The sequence below is a fragment of the Melozone crissalis genome, unplaced genomic scaffold, assembly GCF_028551555.1.
Source record: "Melozone crissalis strain CALT ecotype California unplaced genomic scaffold, PUWL_Pcris_2 ptg000013l_1, whole genome shotgun sequence".
NCBI classification, from domain to species: domain Eukaryota; kingdom Metazoa; phylum Chordata; class Aves; order Passeriformes; family Passerellidae; genus Melozone; species Melozone crissalis.
Window position 1 is genome coordinate 48,363,022 of NW_026535791.1, and position 19,711 is coordinate 48,382,732.

Consider the following 19,711-nt stretch of genomic DNA (forward strand, 5'->3'; position numbering starts at 1 on the left):
AACTGCGGGGCGCTCCGGCCCCAGCGTCTCCCGCAGGGCGGACAGAGGAGGCGAACGATCCCTCCCGCGGGTCCAGCGGGAAGCACATGGGAGGGACAGGGGGATCCCAGCTCTGGGCAGTGACTCCCGTCCGCTTCTCGGGGAGGGCAGGGAGATCCCATTTCCCGGCAGTGCCTCCCCTCTTTCCCGGCCGGGAGCGGTGGGATCCCATGTCCCGATGGAGCGATCCCATGTCCCGGCGGTGTCTCCCCTCTTTCCCGGCCGGGGCAGCGCGATCCCGTCTCCCGCCGCTGCCCTTCCCTCTCTCCCCGCGCGGGGGCGCAGCGGGCGGGGCGCGGCGCGGGCGGAGCGCGCCCCCTGGCGGCGGGCGGGGCCGGCGGGGCCCCCAGCGCCATTACCGCGGCCGGCGAGGCCCCGCCCGCCGCCGGTGGGGAGCGCTTGGCGGGAGCGGCGGCAGCGGCGGCCGCCGGGATGCTGGGGGTGGCGGCGGCGGCGGGGATCAACTGTAACAGGTAGGAGAGGCGCAGGGGCCGCCCGCGCCGTCCCGTCCTGCCTCCCGCGGCGGGCGGCTGCCGAGGGCGGCGCTTTGTCTCGGCCGGGCCGCTGTCACCGGCTGCTGCCCGGGAAAGGCGCTTTCCCGCTGCTGCCCGGGCGCCGGCGGGGTCGGGCTGGGGTCCCGCCGCGGGGACGGGGGGCTCGCAGCCGTGCAGGGTGTCCCTGCCGCTCCCCCTGTGAAGTGTGCGTTCCACGGGCAAACTTTTCCCCGTCCCGGCAGCCCCGGCAGCGAGGGGCAGTGCAGGAATTCCCTTCTCTCCGCAATCCCTCCTCGGCGTTCGGCGCTCGCTCGGAGCGCTGGGGCGGGCCCTGTGCCCTCGTTGCACGATCGGGAAAAACACCCAGACCTGCGGCTCGCACGTCCCGGCAGCGGCGGGAGCGCCTCTGATGCCCCGTGCGTTAAAAGGCGCCCTGCCCGGGTGGTGGCTCTGTTAAAAGCATCACACTAAATAACCTCGGGTGTGGATGTGGTGAGATTCGCGATGTTTCGTGCATATCACACAATTAGCGAGCAGTCCTGTCTTGGGGACGGGTTAATGGGGTGGACTACGGAAAGCAAAGGCTGCTCTGCTCATTGCTCGGCGTTTCAAAGCCTCGCCCTGTGCAGTTGTTTCTTGGGAAGAAATGGCCCTAATTAAAGCACTTGGCAAGGTGTTGTGCTAATAGGTCAAAACCTGGAGCTGAGGGAAGGACAAAGACTGATTTTGTGGCTGCCTTGGACTGCAGGTATAGGACGGCTGCTGGCACACAAACTTTAGCCTGTCTAAGGACTGCCTTATCTTTCCCGCGCCCGACTTCTCCTGCAGGCTCCTCCAGCTCTCTGCCATACCTTTGGAGAAAAACCGTGTCAGTTGCAAAGTCAGGCTGAGTTTGGGCTACACAGGTGCCATCCTGAGCGAGGTGAGCCAGCTCTGCTCCCAGGGTCAGTGCTCTGATGTCCTGGGCAGGATCTCACCAGCCTTGACCAGCTCTCGCTCCAGCTGCAGTGCAGCCACATGCTTAGAAAAACATGATAATGTGATTCAGGTGTCCACATGTACTGTGGGTGACTGTTTTTTCTTTAGATGTTCCAACAGCCACTTGCTTTTCATAGTGGGTGGTAGAATCCAGGCCAGGATTCTTTCTGCATTCCTGAAAGTGGCCAGTTGTCAGTATTTGTGCTGCCAGCGTCAGTCTGTACTCTGTGTCTTTCGGCCCCACACAGGTGCTGGGGCTGAGCCGCCTCTCTGGCCAGGTAAACAGAGCAATTGCATATTTGGCATCTGTTCTGCTGAAGTTGTCAGGGAGCGGGCCAGCTGCCCTGCTGGGACACGCTTCCGAGGATATGAGCTAAGCTACACCCCTGGCACGGTGAGGGATTTTGGGACAAAGTCAGACTAGAGCCCCCGCCTGCAGAAACTTGCAGAGGTGGAGTAGCAGGGAGGTTACCTGCAGCAGCATGAGCCTGGCCAGCACTCCCTGGGAAACACTGGTGGCAGCAGAGCCATCCAGGGTACAGCTGGTGGCTCAAGCATCCTTTCACAGCAGCACGAGCAATCATGCTGCCTCCTGGCTGGCCAAGCAAATCCTCCCGTGGCCGAGAGTCAGCCTGGAGTGCTGCTGCTGCTGGTGTGCCCCAAATAAAAACTGTTTGCCCAGTAAAAGCTGGATGTGGGGCCCCTTGGCTACACTGGCTGGCTTCCTCTGTTCCTCTCGCCATTCCTTTGGGGTGAGTGAGTGTATGGAGGACAAGGGGCTGTGCTGTGGTCAGGGACGTGGAGGTGCTGTGTGCTTCACTGTCACAGAAGCTTGGCTGGAGGGAGCAGAGGGAGGTGCTGGCCAGGACAGCAGGGCTGCTCATCTGGCAGGGTGGCACAGTGGCCTCACGCCTGTTGATTTGAGGGAGAAGGGAATGAAGAATGTTTGACTCCGCTCAGTGGCTTTAAGCATTAATGAATTTTGCCCTCCTTAGGAGCAGATGTGCTTTGGGTAGTAGTTGTAGTTTCGGGCTGATATAGAGATTGTTTTTGTGGCTGTATTACAAATGCCTCAGTTCCATGGTGAGAGGCTGTGGAGTCAGCTCCTTCAGAGCAGAGTTTTCTATGGACAATTCCAGTCTACTGAAGTCAAAACAAAGGGGCGGGGCTCTTGGAAAATGCATTTAGATTTTGTAAAATACAAGGAGGGAAAATTAAAAATTGGTGTATTTTCTTGTTCTGATTCTTTGGATTTAAAAAACCCACTAAAAATGTGACTATTTCATTCAAACCTACTTTTTGACAAAATGTAAAGTGATCTCAAAGGCCTCCACAAGCTGGAATTCCCAAGGGGTTTTGTATCTTGACTTTTGGGTCTGATTTAGAGAGTTTAAGTAATCTGAGTTTTGGTGAAGAAAGCAAAAAAGGAAACATTGATCTGAGGTCTCTCTAGATTTGGTGCACGGAAAAGCAGCAGACATCTGGTCAGCAGGTATGCACAAGGAAATACTCTTCTTTTTAACTTTTTTTTCCCCTCTCCCTTTGTTTTATGGAGGCTTTTTGAACTTGAGCCACTCCTGTGGCTTTTGTTTTGCAACTAGAGGAACTTGGAGGCTGGTGCTGTCACTTGCACAGTGCTTACTGAGGCACAGCTTTGTCGCTCAGAATCACGCTGGGAGACCAGACTCTGTCCTGGAAGAGAGGGATTTGGGTAAGGAGGGATGTGCAGAGGGTCGATGCTGGGTGGGCTGCTCAGCATTGCTTGGTGTGCTGCCTGGGGCTGATAGCTCCTTGTGGCAATGCCTGCTTGCTTTATAAATGTCCTCTGAGTTTTGTGGGCAGCTTTTCCAGCTGGTTGTGCTGAACTCATCTTGATGTGTTATCATTGGAATAAGTTTCATATGTGGTTCAGAGGAAAACATTGGCTTCGCCATTCAGAGCCATTATTATCTTAAGCTTTTGTAGTTTCCTAGAACAAACAGAGTTTTTCTTTGTAGCAAGAAATACAGGCCAGCATGCAGCAAAATACTGGAAAAGCCAGGTCCTCTTTACTCCAAGTATAACTACACTTGAAAAACTAGTACAGACTCATTGGATTTATAGTTCTTATTCCACTGTAGACTGTGAAGCTGAAAAACGGGGGCACTTCATGGTGTTACGGGCTCTGATAGGGGATTCTAAATAAAAAGCTAAATGTGGTGCTGCAGTTTTGTCTCAGTTGTAGTGCACAGGTCTTTTTCTTAGAACTTGTTCCATACAGTTACTGCAGGGGAACCATTAATGGTCTGCGATATACAGAGGGTGGTTTGCACAGTTAACAAATTCTTTTTCAAGTTGCAGTGAAATATTTATTATTGGAGCACTTAAGGCAATGTTTTCAGCTCCTGCAATTGTGGCTTCATGCTGTGTGTCAGGTTACACATCCTGATTTGTCTATGCTTTGTTCTCCTCCAAAGCCCAGTTCAAAAGTTTTTCACTCTGTAGCATAATGCAGTCTCTTATTACTTTTCAATACAGGGGAGCTTTAATTATTAGCTGTGCTAAAAGCAGCATGATAGTCAGTGGGGAAATTACTCGTGTCAGGTTTTCCCATGATGGCAATTGCTGATGACATGGAAAATGAAACTGACAATCACATTTTGATAGCCAAAGCCTCCCCTTGTCTAAGCTATGCCTGGTGTGAAGCAAGCAGCCGTGTACGTGGTCTGCCGTGCTTGTTGTGTTGGGATGTGCTGCAGAGCACGTCACCCCTAACAGCCTGTGCAGAAGTGCTGCTCTTGGGGCAGAAAGGGTGAAAGGTCCTCATTCAGTCTGGCAATTAGGGAAAATGTAGCAGGGGACTGTGCCCTGGGGTTAATATTTTTCTTCCAATTAGGATGCTTCTTTGCAATTATTTCAGCATTTTCCTTCCTGTGGTGTGTAACTCTTTATGAGAATGCTGACTTCTGTTTTTTAAGCAGATAGAAGCAGGGTGGGGAAAGTCAGGATACTGTAATTTCCTTGTAATTACTATGGTTTTGTGTACCATAGCAGCTCTTTATGTCAAACAGTTTGCTGAATTTGTCTCAGCATCTGGAGGCTGTCAGCAATATGCAGGATGCCAGAAGCTGATAGTGTGGCCAATGACAAAATATGGACAAAGTGGACCTCCTCTACAGCCTGAAACCATGTTCCTCTGCCAAAATGGCATAGTCTGGAGCACCCTATAGTGCATGAAAAATAGCATTACAACATAGTTGGCACCCAGGAGGAGGTTTTATGCTCTGCATTTTTCATATTGATTGCTTTTCTTTATATGTTAAATAAGAAGTTCTTGAATTCCAGCTTGGATGTCCTTTCTTTCATCGCTTTTTGATTTATTAAAAACCTCACCAGCCACTTCTGTAGAATTCAGTGAGAAGGTGGGTCCTTAATCATGTGGATTTATGGTTGTTTCAAACCCTGGTTGCATTAAATAGTTTGAAGAACTGAGAACACACTGGTGGGTGTTGTCCGAGTGAAACCTAAACTGGTGTGAAGAGTAGAGTTAAAACCAGGGGAGGGATATTTCCTGCATCATGGGTGGGGAATTGATGTGGATCATCTGGGGAGCTAAGGCATTGTAATGACTTTAAGAACATTTCCTGGGTGGCCAGAGCAACATGGAGTAGCTGCTGTGCTCAAAATTAAAAGGGTTTTCTGTATTAATATGTTGTTTCATTATAGTTGGGGGCACTGGGGAAGACCACAGCAAAGCAGTGCAGTAATGCCTGGAAATATTTGGGAGGCAGCAACATGGCAAACTGGCTTCAGTCCAGAGCCCACACTGACATTCAGCAGCTGTGGGATTGATGTGGAGGGAGGGAACCACACAGAGAATTAGTTTCAAATCCACCCTGGGAGGGAAAAAAGGGACCTTGATTCTTTGCAAGGACTCTTTTGTGGGGGCCTGGCCATCCCCACTGGGGCTGGGTGCTGCCTGGCCAGGGCAAGGAACTGGCTGTCAGCCTGCTGCCTCACAGAACACAGCATCCCTGAGCCCTCCTTTGGTGTCTCCTGGCACACTGCACCTCTGATTTGGGAATGCAGAACACTCTTGGCAGGCAGGGGAGCAGGGTGCCACCAGCACTGCCGGGGGAAGGCCCCTGCGGAGTCAAGGCTGAATTGGCACAGCAGCCTCTGCTTGCAGAACCCTCTGGCTTTTGTGAGGAAATGCTTGCACATAGGCACATGTTGCTGAGCTTTGCGTGTGTGCTCTTCTGAACTGTAGCAGGACAGACTTGTGTTTCATGGCAGAGAGACGGACATGTGTGCTGTATTAAGTAACTTATTTTTGCTGGGGTCTGCTGTAAGTGGGCTGAGATTCACTTGGCAGTGGCCGTCTCCCAGACCCAGCTCTGGCCAGCGTTATGATTCAAGACAGATCATCTATGGGCCATGCCAGGGCAGCTGCTCTTCCCATGGGCAGTGATGGTTACAGAGATGTTTAATTAGGCATGTTGCTTGTGTTACAGCTGCCTGGGGTGACCCACTCATTCCTGTCCCCCAGCATTTCTAGTGCCAGCACCAGGGACCTGAGCCAGCTGAAAACCTGTGGTGAAGGAGATTGGTAGATACATAGATTTAAAACTGAGTTTGTCTCAGTCTGGTTCAATCCTTGATCTTACGGGTGGCAGTGGTGTCCATGGGAAAGAACTTGGGAAAGGTGGCAATACCCATTTTGGCAGAGAGCAGTGTGAAAAGTGGAGTTCTGTGACAAGGTGTTGGGGATTTGAAGAAGGGGGGAGCAGTGTTTGGTGGTGGGCTGGGCTGGGTCTGGGGACTGCTTGAGGCTGCCCTGGGTGCGGTGTCAGGGTTGGGAATCCATGCTCCGTTGCACTGGAAGAAGGATCACCTACCTGCCTGCAGGTGTTGTGGAAGGATTGTCTGGGCAATTTCGCTTTCTGTTGTGGGAAGTGCACTTGGGTTTGTTCTCTCTGCAGCTTGCTGTCCCCTCCTACTGCTCTGTCTGAAGGGAAACCACCCCAGCAGTGGTTTTGTCACAGTTCTCACTGAATTGGTTTGCGGAAATTCACCTTCAAAGGACTCGGGAAGGAAATCTCGTGTCCTACCCTCCTGACATGTAGTTTATGGTTAGAAAGGGTACAGAGAACAGTGACACATCTTGGTGCCTGTTTAAATCTACCTGATGTTTGTTGCTATGATGAGACTTCATGATCTGGAGATGCCCATGGGCTTTCTTCACCCATTGCTTTCAGGTCCCAGAGGAACTGGAAGCTGTTTGTACCCGCTTGTACTGTCAGAAAAAAAAAATGGAACAAGATCTGCTGTGAGCTCTTGCAGGCTGAGCTCTCCATGCAGAGACAGAGCTGTGGGGCAGCCACAGCACACGTGGCTGCTGGCTTTTTCTCAGCCCCTGTGTCCCAGGCTGTGGGAGAGGGGCTTGTTGAGAGGTGTCGATCAGCTTCACTGGAACTGAAAAAAGGACAGGCACTTCTCTAATGAGACATTTCTGTAGTACTTTAAACAACCCAGAAAACATTTTTTTCTCCTTTCTGTGCTTCCCTTTGTGAGTCTATGCAGTTGCAAGAGAGAGGCAATATTCTGATTATATGAAAAAAGATTTGAAATGGAGCATTTTAAAGCTGCTGCTGTTAAGAAAAAGCTGACTTTTGAGTCTTTGTTCCTTCATTCACATTTTTTTCCTTTTTGTTGGCCAATCTCAGGAAATGAGAACATTCTTTTGGCTTTCTGTGCCTGAGTCACATCTTATATATATATCTATCTATATATAAAAGTACATTAAAACATCTGGAGATGTTTGTTTCAGAGAGGTACTTGTTTTGTATTAGAGTGTCTGAACTCTAAGTGTTTATACACAGTTGGATGTTTCCAGAATTTCCCATACTTCTCTGGTTACAAGGACATGTATATTGCTCTCAGAAAAGCAAAGGGAAATGTGCTGTTAACCTAGGGAATATACAAATAAGTAAAAGTAAAGCTTTTCAAGAAAGTGAGAATTTGCTTTTTTTCTTTCCAAAATTAAACTATCAAAGCTATTGTTTAGCTTGAGTTGCATCCAAATATGTAGTTGTTTAATGTTTGCTAAGTATGTATTTAAAAAAGAAGGGTGTGAGGAGGAAATCAGGACATATCAGTATCTTTTTCCTTGTTCTTTTTTCCTTAAAGAAAGGAGGAAAGGAAGTATTTAGAAGTTTACTACACCCGTCTCTGCTACTGAGTGGGCTGACACTCCCTGGGCTCCGGCAGTGCTCTGAGTGCACGGTGGGGTCTCCCTGCCTCCCTCTGTCCTCCCACCGGGGTCACACGGAGATCGTGAGACCGCTCTGAAAGGAAAAACAGAAATCCATTTAGTTTAAACCAAAGGCCAAATATTTAACTTTAGCGGGGGAGGTGGTGGGATTTAGGAGAACGAGTACAGTACAATTTCCACCCTTGGTTGTTTAACATAGCTGCACTGAAAGTGATGGCAAGCTGGGGATGGTGGGTGCTGCTGGTGTCCTGTGCAGGGAGGGATGCAGGGATGGCAGTGGGGTGTGAGGATTCCCCTAAGGGGCTCCATCTGCCATGGTGCTCACAGCAGCTTCTCCTCCCACAGCTTCCACTGAAATGCCCTTGAGTTTATGGCTTGGATACAAAACCGCTCACTGATCAAATATTTTGATTGCATCCTGGCCTTCCTGTTAGTTTCTTTGATCTTTTCTTATTTAATGGATTATAGCGGACTTTCAAAAGTCTTGTTTGTTGAAATAGTTGTATAAATATGATCCTCAGGGTAGGTGTTACTTAGGGAAGTACTTATCTCCCAGAAAAAAATCTACCTCCTTTTGCCCCTTCAGTGGGCTGGTTTGCTATTGTGCATCAAAGAAGTGTGATTTCTGTAATCATATCCGAGAATGAATTATATCAAACAATTAACAATAAACTGCTGTTCTAAGGCCAGTAGGTCTTATTTTTTTTGCTGATTCCCTGCTCATTCAAACACTGAAGAACTGTTTCAGGTTCACATTTAAAAAAAAATAAACACAAGAAACTCACAGAGGCAGGACAGTCTGGGGTGGGGTGGAACTAAAGGGTTCGCAGCCCTGGGATGAATCCCCCTGTGCTGAATTCTCTCACAGTTAAAACTTCTCTCTTTTCAAAGTGAAAAGGCTCCCTTCTCCATGGGCATCCTGAAATGGTTCATACAGTCTCCCTTAATGCCATGCTGGAAGCTGGATGTCTTCAGGCACTGGCACAGGGCAGTCTGGTCACCGTGTGGGGTTTAGCTCTGGGTGGTGGAGAGATGAGTTGTGCCACAGCTTTGCAGTGAGATGAAGTGAGGGAGGAGGGCTGGAGTATTGCTGGTGGCTACTCATGGTGTAAGCCTGAAGGTCAAAATTTCAAACTTTGTCTAAGACTGAAAGCCACATTTTCCTTATTGTCACATGCAGGATAGGAATTATCAATCTTCACTCCAGCAGGACCTGGAGGGGATCCAAGGGTTTCCAAGGGTGGTGGGGTGTTCATGTGTCAGGATTCTCAAGGAAAGGTGGGATTCTCCTTGGTGTCAGCTCATACCCGAGGCAAATCTCACCCTGCAGCTGCTGCTCTTCAGACCCATCCTGTCGAGGTGAAGATGTCCCTGCCCAAGGCAGACCTGTCTTCCAAACCATTCTCTTATCCCCTCCACAACTCGCATTAAAATCTGCTGCTGGACCAGGCCTTCATTTTGAAAAGTACAGGGCAAATGAAGCATTGTTTCCAGTGTCATGTATTAATGAGGCTGCTTCATTTTGATGTGAGTGAAGCTCTCTGTGCTTGTGATTGCTGATGCACTGCAAGGGGGAAATAATTTGGACTTCTTGTGTCAAATTGCATCTGAGTCACAAATGTGAAAATCAATATTTTTATCATTACCATGCAGAGGTGGGCAAACAGTACAGTTAAGAGGATCCTTGACATCCCCCTTGGGAGAATTACTAGCGGATGATAAAATGGCAAAGGATCCAGGAACAGTAATATTGCATTACTGCTCAGGTTTCATGAGAAATCTTTCTGCTCACCTTGGGCTATTTATTAATTTATTAATAGCTTTGTCAGCTTGTACTTGAAAGAGACATTGAAGAAATTTAATGTCATTGTGTGATACTGGTGTCTTTCCAGGGTGGTTTCAGGCAGGACAGATTCCCAAGGAAAGCAGGATTACATAATGAGTATTTTGTGTCATCTGAGGTAAAAGTGGTCTAATAAGTTTTACCTGATGGATTTTGGTAATGTTTAGCTGTGTAGCGGCTTGATTTCAATAATGGATTTTCCGCTAAGTCCAATAGCACACAGTTAAAAACATGCAGCAGTGTTATGTCCGTGCATGTGCAAAAACAAGCACCAGAGTTCAGGGATGGGATATGGGGTGGGATGGGGCAGATGCTGGGATCTCAGTCACTGTGTGCCCAGCAGAGCAGCTGTAGCCATCCCAGCCATCACTAGGGTGGCTGAGGTGGTGGTAATGTGGCCTGGGAGGTTTTCTGTGGGAAGAAGGGCTCTGTTCTCCCAGAGGAGGAACTGCACCACTGAAAGCTGTCTTCTAGTGTCCAACCTGTGTAGGCAAGAAGGGTGTTGATGGTACAAATGTCAAGCAGAGGATTTTTCTCTTATATATTGAGTAACGTTCCTTCCTTGGTTTGCATTGCCAGGTATTTGCTGGTTGTCCCTGCCACAGAGGGAGGGAAATATAGTGAAAAGCTGCTGAGTCCAGATTTTTTAACCTATCATTAATCCTTTGTCATGAAAGCAAATGCAAAATGAGCAGAGCCTTAGTTCCAAGTCAAAAGGTTTTTTAAACTTGGAAAAAATCATAGAACAGCTCTGTGTTCGTGGTTTAAATAGTAACGTTCTTGGAGTTGATCTTGGAGATGCAAGGAAGGCAGGGTCTACCTGAATTAATTGTGAAGAAATCCATAGTTAAAAAAACGCTTTTTTTAATACCACAGAGGACTTGTATCAAGTTCATGTTGACTTAAAGTTTAATACGGCAAAAGCATTGGTGCTGTCAGTATCCAATTTTTCATGTTTTAGTGCTGAACTGGTGGTCAAGTGGAGGTGTTGCAAGGGCATTAACAGAATTGCATTAACTGAAAATTTTTTCCAATGCTACTTTCCTTACAGTATTAAGAGAAGTCAGGGAGGACAAGGAGATCATATTTGTTTCATGTATTCTTATCTTAAAGTGAACAATAAAAATGTTTAGAAAGGACATTTGCTTTTCAGAAATTGATAGACAGTGAAATGTATCTAAGTAAAAATAGTCAATTCATTTAGTCTGAAGACAATACAGTCCTCATGCTCATGCAGAGCCCTTAAGTTAAATTCCTGAGTTCACTCAGGTCAAGTTATGAGTTTAAATTTTAATTTCCTTGAAGCCAAGAACTCAAGTGCAAAACACATGTCCTCAGTTAGCAGGACCTGGGTTCACCCTCACAGTTAGTGGCTTATGTGAGGGTTGAATGCATGTGTGTTCTGTATTCTCTTTATAAGCCTTTTTTGTAACATACATCTGTCTGGCACATAAAATATTTAAACCAACCACACAGGTAAGAAGAGTAGCAGGAGAAAATACAGATTTTTTTTTTTAAGTGATTCTGTCATAAATTTTACCTTAACTCTGTTCATTGTGTACAAGCAGGGGTTGCAATAGGGTGTTGTTTCCAAATTACTATTAGGAGTTGCCTGGTCAGGCATATAAACAAATACAGAGTGTCACTTCTGAAGTCTTTCTTTCCAAGGCAAGAAACGCACCATCAGGAATTAAGATTTTAAAACCTTGGCAGATAATGGTGTGGCACCAAAAGCACTGTGACAAGGGGAGCTTTGGTGCCTGTCACCTCCACAAATGGTGTTTTGACATTGTTGTCCTGGATGCTGGGAAGTTGCAGCTGGCCCTCGATAGGATGCTGCGTACCGGAGCTGATGGTGTGGCGTGGCACAGCTCAGCCAGGGAGGAGTCCCAAATGGTTGCTCAATGGGTGGTAAAGGTTAGTGACCTGCCTGCCATGTCCATCCTCCTGGGCTTCCTTGTGCCAGCATGCAAAGTTTGCTCCATATAAGTAACAAAGGAGTTGAGGAAAAGCAAGTAGCAGCATCGGGAAGCATCCAAACACAAGGCAGTAGTTGGCAGCCTGCATAGTAACATGGGTGTGGGAGCATTCCTGGCCACCTCACCAGGTGGTAATTCTGCCTCTCCTATCTTTTCTCAGCACCAGAAAAGTTTTTTTTCTTATGTATCTTATCATTTTTTATTACCCTATATTACCTTATATTATCTTATATTTTTATTACCTTATACCTGCATACTATGATGTTGGATTTCGTAATAGCTCAGCTGTATCCTGTTTCTTTGCTTCTGTAAATAACACATTTGCTGTGCTAAAAAATGTGAACTTTTAGAGAGGACACACATCTTCAGTGCTTCATCAACCCACACTGCAGCAGTGGCTTTCTCTTCATCACAGAGGCACGATGCTGTGCTGTGAACCAGTTGCACTCATAACTTATGTGCAGGGGGAGAAGAGAGGAAACTGCTGAAGTCAGGGATTGTTGGCTTATTCAGTAGTTATGAAGAGCCAAGCTGAGGTCAGTTCTAGCTGGCTGGCCAGGATGCTACTGCTTGCTTCACTAGAGCTCTCTGCATAGTTACTGCCTGAATGACCCCTTACAATCCAGTTCCTTTCAAATCTGCAGGGGTCTGTTATTAACTGCAACAGAAATAGATTAATGAAGCTTTGTGACAATTCCTCAAGACTGTATGCATATAAATGGAGAATTCTATACCAGTTTGATTACCTTCAGCACATAGTTAGGGATGAAGAAATGACTGTATGTGTGACCTCTCACTGTTGAATGTTTCTGATAACGTGCTAATTCTAGAGGTTAGAGTGTTAAACTAATACAGTTAAGACAGCAAGTCTTAACCAGTTTTCCTCAAAGCCATTTGAAATTCCACTGCCCTATTTATTGGAGCTTGATTTAGTCTTAAGGGTCCATAAGTGGAACATCAATGGCCAAATAAGACAAAATACCTGCTAATTCTTGGAAACTGGTTCTGTCAGCTTTGAAACCTTGCTGCTTTGTCTGAGGTATAGGGACAAAACCATCACTGTTCTGAATTCGCTCTGTATGGATGATGCAGTAAGGTCAGCCTTGTAAGAGGAGGATATCTTCCTAATCTCTGATTTCTCATATTTAGAGAAGAGCAGCTGGCTATCACACCGATGGGTCCAGCATCTTATGTAAGACACCACCGTGCCTGGCCAGGGTCACATCCCTGTGCCTACAAATAAATGGCTTCAGCTGAAGTTGTCATACACTGGATTTGATACCTATTTTGTATACTTTATACTTGTTTTTATAAATACTAACTAAGGCTGTTTTCACTTTTCTTAATACAAATGACCTGAATTTAATTAAAAAATCATCATTGTAACCTATATATATAAAACTATGTAGTTTTACTTACAGCATTTTTCAACAGATCTCTGTGATGCCTTTTTTCCATTGCAGTTGGGTTTGCATGGTTTGGCAACTGGCCATGCAAATGTAAATGTGTGAAAGAAAGCAAAAATTGGCCAAGAGTGAGCCGCTGTCACCACAGGTCTGCTTGCCCATAGGGTCAGAGCCCAGATGAATTTGGTTTCTGTCTTATGCAGTGGAGTGTTACAAAGTTGTGTATTAACCCAGTGTACTGCTAACTGGTATAATTTAATTTACATTTTTAGCCCAGTAGTCACTTGGTAGTGGCCTGCATGTTGTTCTTTGGTGCAAACAAAGTGGTTATGGATGGGGAAGCGAGGAGGAGGTTCCTGTTCACTGGGGCTTTTGTGTCCTCAGTCACACCCCTCTGAGGTGTGAATTTTACAGCAAGTGAGTTGTGTCCATGAAAGGGAGCTGAGCTCTGGGTTGGCAGTGGAGTTGCAAGCGGGTAGGGGTTGGAGTGGGGTTGGTGTCCATGGAACTGTGGACTGTGGGACTCCTGGTGGCCTGTCTGAGAGCCAGACGCTGCAGAGGTGAGGTCAGGGCATCTCTTGGTCCACTCCCATGGAGTGGTGGTGTTCTGCGCTAGTTAAATTTTGACAAAGTGAGAACACCATTCAAGAAAGAGAGAGTAGGGGAGAAGTGCTGTGCCTTGTAACAGTGGTTAGTGAATGATACATGTGAATAAAAGAGCAACAGGGAAGTTGACATTTATACACCAGCTTGTTAGGAGGATTTTAATAACTTATGATGCATCCCACAAGCTCTGAATCACCCGTGGGCAGGCAGTTCAGTACCTAAGAGGTTAAAAAAGGAAAGTGCATATAACACAGTATCTAAGTCACTGTGGTTTCTAAGGTGTTTTCTGAGAATGTATACTGCTTGCTCAGTGTTTCTTGCCTTAGTTGGCATTGTGCAAGTATTTTTCAGTGACATTAAGAACAGCACATTGGGGTTTAATGGTAAAAGCAGTATTTCTGTTAATTTGGTATCATCCTCTTCTTCCCTATGAACTAGATTTGATTTTGGACAACTGTAATGATTTATCCATTAAGTTGCTGAAATAATAGTCTCTGTGAGTGTTGTTTGTTTTGGGGTTTTTTGAGGTTTTTTTTTTTTTTTGGCATTTCTAAATAATTTGTGCTGGTGATTTCTGCTGAGTGCTGAGCACCTGGTTGGATTGCTCAGAGCTGCCTTTTATTATCTCCTTTATAAACACTTATGGAAAAGCCAGTTTCTGAAGAGGATAGTTGCAAGGCAATGTTAGTTAGAGCAGATTTGCTGCCCTTGCAGTATCAAGTAAATGTGATATTAAACAAATGATTGGATGACTTTTGCTTTCACACTGCAGCATTCCCATTGTAGCATCCCAAAAGTCAAGGGGTGGAGGTGGGGGTGGGAGAGGGAGTGCTTTAAGTACAATGATTGCTAAAAGCCAGTAAAAAGAGAAGAATAACTCTGCTGCAATGGGATTTTTAGAAGGGGCTAGCATTTTTAGATATGTTTTATTCCATTTAACAGTACTGGCAGATTTCATTTGGGCTATAAAGAACTCTGGTTCCTGTCCCACTTTCTGAAAGATAAAAATGTTGGTAGATTTCAGGGGCACACTGGTAAGGTGAAATGCAGCTTAGGGTTGGGCTTACACTTATGTGTGATGGCATTTGGTGGGACAGACATGCTCAGACACAGGCACAAATGATGTCTGTGTTTAATTGGGCAGAGCACACAGCCCAGAATTTATGCCAGCTGTTGGAAGAGCAAAGGTAACTTCATGGCGGTACGTTTTATAGCAGGACAGGTTACCTGCCACAATTGTTTTTTAAAACATCTGGTCAGGGTAAGAAAGTTTCTGTGGACTGGTACTCAGCATCATCCTGCTGAGCTGTCAAACAGGCTCTCTGTAAACTGTGTCTCTGAACTGTGATTTCAAGGAGATGGCAACTTGCTGAAGGTCAGAGAGCAAGCCAGGAATGGTATACAGATTTTGTTGTTGTTTGTTTGTTTGGGAGAAAGAAAGCTTAAAAACAAACACACACAACCAGCAAACAAAACAAAACAAAGGAAGCCTTTGCTTTCCCAAACGTTTTTCTCTTAAGAGCATCAGCAATGAGGTACTCTTGAACTGGCATTTCATCTCCTACCTCAGGAGGGTAAAACAGCCCCTTTTGTTCCTTAGTAGTATCTGGTTTATGAATCTTTTGTTTTTATACTCTCACTTCCAGCTTGATTGGACTGATTGTTCTGTATTTAGGAAGATTCCTTTGAGCAGTCAAAGCATACATTAATGATTGGCTTGAAGGTAAAGCAGCCTCCTCCCTGGGTAGAGGGTGCTCTGAGATGCTCTGAGCCCAAAAGCAGGGTGTTGTCCTCCAGCTCCTGTCTGGAAGGTGATGGCAGCATAGCACAATCCCCTCAGTAACATTCATCCCTCCCTTTGGGTAGGTATGGGCCATTGGCAGGGTTGGCCTATCTTAATTCCTTAAAATTTAATAAAACCATGCATTTCTATTGTACTTTATCCACATACAAATAACATATTTATTAAGATTTCCCTAGCTGAAAGGAATTCAGTGAGAAATCCTGTGGCTGTTCTGACAACAAGAAAATTTTGTCTTAATTTCTCTTTCTTCTTTTTTGCCTCTTCCACTATATAATTGCTGTTCCATGGTTCCTGGCACTGGTGATTAAAACTGAGGGCTGATTTAAATTTTAAATTTACTTTTAATAGCTTTTGACATTTATAGGTTGCAAGTCACGGACACAGGAGAAACAGAATTTAAAGGAATTTCGGGCCACTTCGAGCTTTTTTTTTTGAGAAAATCTGATTTAATTTCAAGTCTGAGATACAGAATAGTTCAGGATTATTTAAATCTGGGTAATTAAAAAGCTGTTTTTCTGTAATGAATCCAGGAAGAGAAGCCTGGGTTACAAGTCCTATTTTGGGAACACTGAGCATCTGAAACTGTTCTCATTCATGTCAGCAGAAGTTCAGAAATATTTCTCCAGCCATTTTTTTGAAGGTGCTCCCCTGAGTCTCACTTTCATTTCACATATTGTATTTCATATAATACTGGTGTATGTCATCTTCTCTGGCTTTATTACTGTCTTGAATTCATTTACTGGAATTCCTGTGCTTTCCTCTAAGCATCTACTCTTAACCACTAATAAATCTGGAATATATTCAGACTTGGTGGGATGTTGGATTTTACAGGATGAAACTTCATTGTTTCCCTTTATGGGCTGTGGCTTCCAGAATACCAGTTATGGTAATTGCCTTCCCCTCCCTCCCACCGTCCATCATCTGCAGTCCTCTCTTACTGCATCAGCTTTTTCTACCCAAACTGTCTCTGTCTATTGCTGCCTTTGTCTCCACTTCCTGCTGAGGGAAGAAGATTCCCTGCAAATCCCATCTGAACTGCTTCATCTGCAATGACTGCAAGAAGTTTTAAGTGACTTGAAATGGCACAGAAGAACAGCCAGAGGCCAAGCTTGAAAGATAAGATTTGAAATTAGAATACATGCCTGACATCACATATTTTACTGAATTCTTGTTTTCACCCTTTTTTTTTTTTTTGTTTTCTTTTTTTGCCTCATTTTAAGTAGTTAGCATGGGTAGTGTCTTCACATTTTTGTAACTGCCCCCCCCCCCTTCTTTAAAGCTCAAAAATCAGTAATAAATGTGTCCCATAAATCCCAGAATCATGGAATTCTTAAGGTTGGAACGGGATCTCTGGAGATCATTTTGTCCAACCCCCCTACCAAGGCAGGGTCAGCAAGAGCAGTGACACAGGAATGTGTCCAGGTGGGTTTTGAATGTCTCCTGAGAGGGAGATCCCCCAGCCTCCCTGTGCAGCCTGTTCCAGTGCTCTGCCACCCTCAGTGTAAAGAGATTCTTCCTCATGGTAAGGTGGGAATTCCTGTGTTTTAAATCTCTAGCTGTTGCAGGCACCGGCATTAGCTGGTGGGTTTCTTTGGCCCCAGTCTGGCCCACTGTGTCTTCCTGGGCTGCGTGTTCACAGTCATGGGGGAACTAAAAATGACAGAAAACTTCTGCTTTGCTCCCCATTGTCCCTGCTCACATTTCACAGCATGGCAGGGATGGGGTGGGGCAGGGAGCAGAGCACATGGGAGATGCTGTGGGGATCTGAGGAGCTGGACTCCTGTGGCTGAGCTCCTGGCTGCTCACTGTGGTTGTCTTGAGCTGTTTTTTGGTTTTTTTTTTATAAATTAAAACTTCCTCTGCATATCCCCCCCCGAATTTGAAGGAACCCAAATTGTTTTTCCATATGTGCCTTCAGATGAAAATGCTTTTCTTCCTCTTTTTCTTTCTGTCAAAAGAACTGTTGGATTTTTTTGGAGTAAAGATTTTTTTTCCCCTCAGACTTATTCTTTATGTTGGACCGATGCCTCATTTTTCAGTAGCAGATCAGAGCTACCAAAAAAGGAGTTTGATAGACAAGCAAACTTCTTAAAATTTAATTTGGTACTTTCTTGATACACCAACATTAGTAATTGTATGTTACTGGCCTTACCATTATCTAAAAATGGTAGTAAAATAAAGATGGTTTAAGCTGGCATTTTTTGCTGTCCTGAATGAATTCTGTTATGGGCTGTGTTCAGAATAGCTTGGCATCCTTGCAGATCTGTATTACTTAGAAAGCAGAAAAGTCAATTTTGCAAGTAACTTCTTTCTTTTCAAATATCTAGTACACAGAATTTACTTTTACTTTTTGTCAGACACAACATCTGAGGATTTCCATTTCTTCTGCTAAGTCTTATGCTCAAATTAGATTGGTGAGGATTATTCTGAAAGATGTACATCAGGCTTTTTTGAGCTGTATGGCAGCACTATTTTCAAATAATTTCATAAGTTTTGAGTGCCTGTGGAAGTTCCTGGTTAAAGCAATGTCTGTAAAGTACTTATATTTTTCTTATCTATTGCTATCATTGATATTAGCATGTAACTTACCATAAGGGAATTAATTAAGGGAAAAAAATAAACATAATTGTAATACTAGTTCTGTTACTGCTCTTGTTCTTCTAAGCTTACTGTATTTTCCACACAAATAAAAATGACCTTTACCTTACCACACACCTGATGTTGTTGATCTTTTTACTTATTTATATGCTGAGTATTTGATGTGCTTCATTACTTGATCACTTGCTATTTTTATAGCAGTTAGAAGTAAACAGAAATTGAAATGGGAATGCCCATTGTCAGAGTGCCAAAAACCCACTGCAGGTTAGTACTGACTTCAGACCTGGGGTTTTTTCTGGTTGTTAAGGGTAACCCATGATAGTAATTCTTTATCTGAACATGATTGTTTATATGCATAACACATATGTGACCCATATTTAGATTGCCTTTAGAATCTCTGTGAATGCTCCTTCCTCGCATTCTTTCATGAGGGGTATGTGTTTGAAAATTTGAAGAGGCTTTGAAAATTACTTTTAAGGGAAAACAGTTCTTGAGAAATGGCACACACTCTTGCTTGCAAGAAGCCTTGTGCTGTTTTTCTTTTGGTTATGTTTCCTTTTGTTTTCTTTTTCCTTCCTGAGACTGATGCTACCTGAAAGTTGCCCTGGATTATTTGATGATGGTACTGGCATAAGAGCCTGTGTGATGGGCCAATAGCAGTGAGCAGATGATAGTTGCTGAGACCAGCTCTTTAACCCCTGCAGTCTGCTTGTCTGATGTTGGAACTGTATGCACATAATTTATAAATAAATAAAGGTACCTGTACTGGGGATACGAGCTATTTTTTTTTTTCTGATAGAAGTACACAATCAAAATAATTTAGAGACTATAGCTCTAGCAGACTGAAAATAAGTTTTCTTTTTTCCCCCTTATTTGCCACCATATTATGGCCCTGCTAAATTCAGCCCTCTGCAAATACATCCTCCTCCCAGCTTTCAGACACTGATGAGATGAATCCCCCACGTAATTTGGCTGAATACACCACCACCTCCCCAAGAGAAGACATAAATGAAGGGGTCTGGCTGAAAGGGAAGCCTGTTTGCAGCCTGCCTCACCAGTGCAGTTAATTGAAATGCATCCACGTGATCCCTTCCCTTTGGTTTGTATGGGAGCTGGCTGGTTTCCCAGTGCAGGCAAAAGAGCTGTTTTCTTCTCCTGAAGTGAAATGCCTCTTTCTGATGCCCCATTTACCAAGGACAGTTAAGTGAAGTAAAGGAGAAGGGCACAGCCAGCCAGTGGGGTGACTGAGGCCAAGGGCAGCAAGTGTGGTGCCATAATTGTCAGTGCTGGCAGGGTGCAGCAAATGTGCAGATGAGGTGATCAGAGCGGTGTTCCCACTGATCCACCCCACTGTGCCTCCGGGCCTGGATTCCTTCCGTCCTGCCACTCCTTTTCTCTTAGAGAAATGCTTCCCTGCCCTCTCCAAAAATGAAAACACAGGCGCCTGCCAAGGTGCTTTGGAGAATGACCTCTGGTGGGCTGCAGGAGCATGATCTTGCTCCCCATGACAGATGAACAATCTTCAGGTGAATCTTCAGTGTCACCCTGTGAATGTGAATTCATCCTAATGGCCATCACAGGAGCACCCAAGTTGGCCGCTGGTGGGAGGGAAGCAATTCCCTCTCTTCAGACTGCCTAGTGTAAAAAACTCAGGAAAAGGAGTGGGACAGACAGACAGATGGACATCCCCTGTCTTGCTGTGTCCCCAGAC

The 19,711-nt window shown here is 45.3% G+C and overlaps 1 protein-coding gene across 1 annotated transcript in view; it reads left to right on the forward strand.

Moving 5' to 3' along the window:
- Positions 1 to 462: 462 nt before the first annotated feature.
- Positions 463 to 19,711, forward strand: part of LIMS1 (LIM zinc finger domain containing 1) — a 68,319-nt gene continuing 49,070 nt past the window's right edge. The window contains exon 1 of the mRNA XM_054271505.1: positions 463 to 512. Within this exon, the coding sequence (XP_054127480.1) occupies positions 472 to 512 (41 nt within the window). The 5' untranslated portion in view covers positions 463 to 471. The remainder of the gene's footprint in view (positions 513 to 19,711) is intronic.